At 35.5% G+C, this 7,500-nt stretch overlaps 1 protein-coding gene across 1 annotated transcript in view; it reads right to left on the bottom strand.

The window, feature by feature from the left end:
- Nucleotides 1–7,500, bottom strand: part of LOC125037671 (ankyrin repeat domain-containing protein 50-like) — a 47,071-nt gene that overhangs the window by 32,545 nt on the left and 7,026 nt on the right. The window contains 2 exon segments of the mRNA XM_047630867.1: nt 1–289; nt 437–523. The exon segment at nt 1–289 is cut by the window's left edge and continues 17 nt beyond it. Of these exon segments, the coding sequence (XP_047486823.1) occupies nt 1–289; nt 437–506 (359 nt within the window). The 5' untranslated portion in view covers nt 507–523.

The raw sequence follows: 7,500 nt of genomic DNA on the forward strand, positions 1-7,500 counted from the left end.
GACATTTGCATGAGAAGGGCAATTTGCTGCCGTTCCGACATGGGCATGACCGGGCGGTTGGGGGTGTGGTGGGTTGAAGGTGCTACATCTTCAGCCCCCCACCCCCCTTCAAGCAATTTCCCAGCTCCCCCCACGTTGCCACTGCACCCTCCTATCCCAAGGCTAGAGTTGTTATTGTGGTGGTTGTTGGCGGCAACCCCACCTTTCCGCTGGCCTCCAATGCTGTTTACACTGAAGCTCTCCGGGTAGCCCAGGGCCTCGCCTTGCTTGGCCCTTAATTTGCCATCGGCTGTTTGGAAGTGGGGAGCAAGGCAATGAATAACAATAATGATAAGAATAATAGTAATAATAATAACAATAATCATAGAAATCAAATAATAATTACAAAATTTATGTAAAAAAACAACAAAATGAAACAACAACAATAAGTGTTCACCTGGCTCATTTTCTTTCTGTTCTTTGCTGGCACTGAAAAGTTTTCTCTTGGAGCTGACTGGCCTCACCATTGTGGTCTCCCATTAGGCTGCAGAAGCAAAGCAATAAACAAGAATTAAGATCAGAAATGGAGAGAGAAAAGTGTTACATTCTTCTCAAGGGAAAATTAAACAACAAATATCTATATTCCGGTAATAACATAAATTACATACAAAATATACTGTATTATCACAGTTGAGGCAACCATCAAATCATGAATTAAAGAATAAACTAAAGTGCAAAAAGTTCATCAATAGCATGGTGGGGGATAAAAAACAACCACACATCAGACCAAACATTCTAATGCTGTACATGTATAATTCCTTCTTTACTTAACATATGCATAATGTGCTTTCACTGAGCAATATCAGTTATACATACATGCATACACTTAAAAAAACTTTTGAATTTACACATAAGCCCATACTTATACCAGATCAGAAAACCTGAAGATGTCCAGGCATGGAGTGGCACAATTAAATGTATATCTGTCCTTGCCTAACTTCCTAAAAAAATTATCTACCATTTTTGCGTTAACGATCCAGCACAGCACACTACAGCGTATATGATATTTTCATGTTCAATGTAAAGATAACTGTTGTAAAGTCATGGCTCAGTTTTTTGTTACATCAATCAAACCAAGCAAAAATGTATTCTTATAGGCTAAAAGATTTGCATGCCATGTTTTATAGATATAAACTATATGACACACAGGCATAAAAGGTACCAAAATTCTGGGGGGAAAAAAAGTGTAAACTTACAGTTTCCACCTTATATTTTTCTGCTCAAAACAGTTAACCTACATGCCCCGGATTTATGTTCTATCTGTTGTATTTTTTTGTGAATGTGGTTACATACAGATGGCTCCACATGTACACAGCCGGCAAGAAGTCTATTAGTAGCCCTTGTGACTGATCCTGATTTCCTCATTCCTTGAGTTGGCGGGAAAATGTGTTTTTCTTTTTAATACAGTTGGCATCAATACTGTTAATATTGTTATTGATGTTATAATTATCAAATTGTTATTAAAATCTCAATAACATTTAAGGTAATGAAATAATGCAAAAGACCTTTTCCAAAAGTCGAGGAAAAGGGTTAATGGGTGAGATAGGTAAGACTAATAACCAACTCCTTGGTGACAGCACTTGTATAGCCATCTATGCGTAAATCCAATAAATAAACTTGTACTACATTAGGCAAGGCATGTATTCTTGCCATAGTTGGCAATTGGGTTAATGGGCCCTACGACCCCATCTCTCAATTTCTTCTCACAATAAATGCACAGAGGTCTAGATGATCTCCACTTATAATACTCAGCACCAAATTACATATTATTTTTGAATGAGAAAATCTAGTCTCTTTGCTTCCCAATTAACCCCTATGTTCCAGGTGACGTGACCATCACATCATGAAAAAAATTTGGCTAGAGGGCTGGGTGATATGAACAAGCCATCATGAGAAAATTTGGCTGAGGGCCGAAGTGATGGGAATATGCCACCATGAGACTCCATACACAGCTGAAGGCCAGGGTGATGAGAATGACTCTCAATGAGTGCACAAGGCTCTCAGAGGCTGATTAGACTCAGTGAGCATTTGAAGGGGCTCTTCACTATGTCTATACTCAAAATCCAATTCCTGCCCACTATGATTGGCAATACAGGTTGTATTATAGAAAAAAAAGTTACTTATTAATATTATTATTACTGCACTGAGCGTCAGACTACCTAGAGAGATGATACGGTCTATTGCCATCTGGATACAGTTTATCATTTGACAAATATAGACATTGAAAAATAGCAAAAAAACAAAGCTACTTATTCAGAAAAAGAGATAACATCACAAAATGGAAGCAAGGAATCTTGAGACCACACATGAGCATTTGTATACACATGGTCTACAAGCCACTCAAGTAAACCTAATGCCCACATTTTGGGCCACATGTGGGCAGTGAAGCACCTGTTAGCAGTGGTGCAATGAATGCATGCAAGTGCATAAAGTTTGAAGTTTGTTCTGGTAATAATAATAATAATGATAAAACACATGCAACAGAGATTAATATATAAGTGTATGCAGGCCCATACACTATATTTTTCTTTTACAAATTTGAGGGCAAATTTAAAGAATTTTTGATGCCTGGAGAACATAGGCTCATACTGTACTACATCAAAATAATTTATATACACACACATACATAAAGGCCTATAAACATTCTATCAAAATGTTTTACGGTCTGAATCCTAGGTGTGATTAACCCGTTGCTGCTGGGTACTTGTACTAGTCAATGTGGATTTGTTTTGTGAATATTGTTTACACACAGATGGCTCCACAAGTGCTCAGTCATTAAGGAGGCCCTACATGACAACCTGTTTTTTCTTTGGTATTAATGTTGATGGTCGTATCATCATCATTATTAACACAACAATTATTAAAACATCATTAACCCAATGCCAATGACTGATCCTGATTTTCCCATTCCTTGAATTGGCAGGAAAATGCATTTTTCTTTCTTGACATTGTTATCATTCTTATTGATATTTTGATTATGAAATTGTTATCAAAATATTAATAACATCAGAGACAATAAAATAATAGAAGTGAAGCTTTCAAAAAATGAAGGAAAAGGGTAAACAGATGAGATAGGTAAGCCTCATACCAAACTCCTTGGGGACTAAGCACTTGAAGAGCCATCTATTTGTAAAGACAACAGATAAAACTTTCATTACAGTGGGCATGGCATTGTAGTCTTGCCACCCAAACTCACTGGGTTAAAATAACAGAAAAAAAAAAAAAATATGTATATATATATAAATAAATAATCTGTGTAAGCATACAGAATCATTCAAATCAGAGTGGAAATGGCATATAGATACATGTCATCTCTAGCAGCACTGAGTTAAAACTCCAATTAAAAATTATAAGGTGTATAAAAATTTTAATGATCTCTTTACTTCTATACATATAATGAGATTTACTTGGTAATATTTTATCTCTTTATCTCAAACAATGGTACTCCTGCATCAAGATAAGTAACACTTGACAATATCTCTTTATCTTAAACCTTTGTCTACTTATTTTGGATACCAATATTTCTCACAAAGCACAAATTCTCTACAATAAGAGAGAGAGATAGAGAGAGAGAGAGAGAGAGAGAGAGAGAGAGAGAGAGAGAGAGAGAGAGAGAGAGAGAGAGAGAGAGAGAGAGAGAGAGAGAGAGAGAGAGAGTGTGTGTGTGTCATAAGTAACAATTTCAGAATTATCATTCATTTCTTATTGCTTTTCTCTAATGTTTTATTAATGCTCAATTAGTTGCCTCCCCAATACAAAATGGAGTTGAATGAATGACAACTTTTACATGACAAACTCCCTTGCTTGCAAAGGGCCGGTGCCCTTTCACAAAGAAATTTTATGAGGCAGGTAAAGGCCATTAACCTGAGTAGATACCCATCCTATTTTTTTCTCATTATCTTGTTAATGCTCACAAATCTAGTAATGCATCTCTGGATATGTTAGAAAGATAAATTTACACATACTGTAAAATATAACCAGTGTTTAATAATAAAAAAAAAAAAAAAAAAAAGAAAGAAGAAAAACTGTTCGACAATTTTTTTCCTTTTATGACTTACCCATTGTGTACTTTAGTAATTTGGGGTAAGTTAGGCCAATAAGAATACCAAGAGAATAATAACAAGAATAATGCTAATCTATCAGGAGCGGAAAGCATTCAAAGAAAAAGGATATGATAGGACTAGGAGAAGGCAGAGGAGAATGAGAGAGAGAGAGAGAGAGAGAGAGAGAGAGAGAGAGAGAGAGAGAGAGAGAGAGAGAGAGAGAGAGAGAGAGAGAGAGAGAGAGAGAGAGCATGATTCTTTTAACATGCACAAAATGAGGAAGAAGTGCGAAAACGAACAAAAGAACACGAATAAGAAAATAATTTTGATTATCAATTATCAAACAAAAGATGAAAATAATAATACTGACAAAACAACAACAACAATAATATCAATAATAACCATAATAATAACAAACATAAACATAAGCAATAATAATAATAATAATCAAAATAATAATAATAATATCAGTAACAATAATAATAACAAAATAATAAACAATATTAATAATTTTTTTACAGAATATGGAATGACGATAATAATGCAAATCTTCATAAACTTTCGCTTTCTTCTTTTAAAAAAATAATTTCCTTGCAGGTAGAAAATATATAAAAATCAGGAAACCACTTAGCAACATCAAAGTTGTTACAAAAGCAAAATGAAATACACAGGGAAACACACCACATGCCGCCAGGGAAAATGAATAAAAAATGGGGAAAAGGCTGTGCTAATTTTTTATACTTTTGTGAAATGTTTTTGCACATATATGGCTCTACTAGTGTTCAGCCACGAAGGAGTCAATTAATAGGCCTTGTGACCTTACCTAATTTCACCATTCCTTGATTTGACAGAAAAAACACATTTTTTACTAATGCTATAAATATTGATGGTGTTATTTTTATCATAGAAATTATAATTACTATAATATAAACATTAGTAACAGCAAAATAAGATAATGTAAAATATTTTCATTAATCAAGGAAAAGGGTAAATGGGCAAGACAGGGAGTTCTCGTCATTGGCTAAATGGTGACTTAGTACAAGTGTAGCCATCTATGTGTAAAACAATTATACAAGTAAACTCACAGTGGGCATGGCATGTGCGTACATGCCATACTTGTCTGCATTGGGTAAAAAGTTATTTATTACTTTTTCACCAGAACAGTGTCACTGAAAATATGTCTGTACCAGGCACTGGTGAAAATCAGTGAAGTCATGAAACATTAAAGGGCAGGTTATGACATTAAAATGCAGACATTAAACCATTCACAGATAATAAAACACACACATACTGATGTTCACTCATAACTTGCTACTTACAGAACCTGAACTACACAGGGCCATGATAAGATCAAGGTTCTGGCCAGACCTTTATCATTAACTAATACCTCCTCCCTGCACAGAAAAACAAAACACAATAATTCTGCAGTCAAATCCTTACAGCTTTATCTTTTATCTTTTTATCTTAAACTCTCATGTATTCTCTAACATCTAAAAAGTATATCCTTTTCATTTTATCACACTGGTACCTCTTTAACATCTTATGGCATACGTAAATAAATTAACTTTGCAAGATAAAAGGCAAACAGAATGTTTTGCATTCACTCATTCTAAATGCTTCATCTCCATAAAATTGTCTTTCTCAGTCTATAAAGCCAGCCTATGTGCATAAATATTCAGTAATATTTCTTACTTCATGCCTATCTCATTCAACTACCATTCACTGTCCACAGGTTAGTTCTCCCTTTGATTTAACCTCCATTACTTCCCTTACTCTCTCATCCTCTTTTCTATTACTATGAATATCTGACCGTTTAATGAGGACTCTTACAAATGGAGAACAAAACTGCATCAGTCTAAAAGCTCTGTCACTTGGCTCAACAATGTGGTATTTGATGTGGGAAATATAAGATGTAGACTACATGGATGCTTTACAAAACACTGCAGGCATGTTTTTCTCTTTTTAGAAATGCAGCTTTGATGATTTCTGAAAGTTTGTTGATATTTGCCAAAACAAGGAAGGATAAGGGAACCTCTAGTCATCTAAATGTATATTTCTCCTTAGGTATTCCTAAAGGACACCATCCTTTTTTTAAGACACAGGGTAATAAACCCCATACCCCTTTACTCTCGCCTTAGTACATGCCCACATCTTGATTTTTTTTTTTTTATATATAATGTTCAAATAATGTGAAACAAAGGTATAAACTGAAAAAATGGCTACTTCCTGACACTTCGAACCTTGCTTTTTACCCCTCCTCATCTCTATCTTTTCTGAGAAATTGGTTTAAATCAAAATTACAGGATATGGGTGACATGGCTATCACATCATGAAAAAATGGGCTGCGGGCCAGGTGGTACAAGTGTGCCATCATGGAAAAAATCTGTCTGAGGGCTTGGGTGACAAAAATCTGCCTTGACAATTTCTGCTGGTGGCCAGGGGGACAGGAGTGACTTATCCTGAGAGCACAAAGACTCAGTGAACATTTAGGAAGGGGCTCTTGCATTATTTCCATGGCTTATTGACAATGGCATATACAATCTGTAGCCACATGTGGAAGAGTGCTGGCTTCGTGGAGGACACTCTTTCCATCCTCAGGTTCCTATTCCTGTTACTTATTGTTATTATTATTACACAGAGTTATAAACTACCTACAGGGATATTATGGAGTCTGCTCAATGAAAAGTCTTTTCCCATATTGATACAGCACAACAAATGAAAAATATAGCTCTTGGAAAATGACTTAACAAAAAACACTTATGCAGAAAAATAATTAACAGGGGAAGCAGGAAACCTTGATACTGCATTATGTGTATTCCTGTGGGCATGGCTTACAAGTACACACTCGGGATAGCAAGTCTAATGCCAGGATTTTGGTCCATGTATGGTGCCAGCCCCCCTTTCCACACAAAAGGGTGGGTGTTTTGAGAGATTTTCACTCATCTATGTGAAAACCAGATAATTTTTAAAATCTTTCAAATGAACTAACCTGATGCTTAAATAAAATATTACTCTTATCTAAGCTACCAGGGTCATTGTCACTAATGTTGGTTTCTAAACTGAGAGAAATTTGTTTTTAATTGTTATCCTTTCCTCTGAAAGCAGTCACCTCACTTCCTGGCAAAAACTACATTAAGACATTCAGTTTCTAACTAAAAACCAATCAAAACTTGCCTCTGATCAATAGGACAATCATAGGTACAGGAAGTTTTATTTCACTTACTGAACCAAATCATTTGGGTTTGTTAGTGCTTTTGCGAACACCCCAGACAAAGGCAACAGTGGACGTGGCATGGCATGCCAGTCAGCAATGGGTTAACTGTGTTATTTTGGTTATACATTCAAGGAGTACCCTGGCAATTTCTCATCAAATTTTGGTGCAGTCCAAAATCTATCCAGAATATGCACAACAGTTGTT

Source organism: Penaeus chinensis, chromosome 23 (genome assembly GCF_019202785.1).
Source record: "Penaeus chinensis breed Huanghai No. 1 chromosome 23, ASM1920278v2, whole genome shotgun sequence".
Lineage (NCBI taxonomy): Eukaryota > Metazoa > Arthropoda > Malacostraca > Decapoda > Penaeidae > Penaeus > Penaeus chinensis.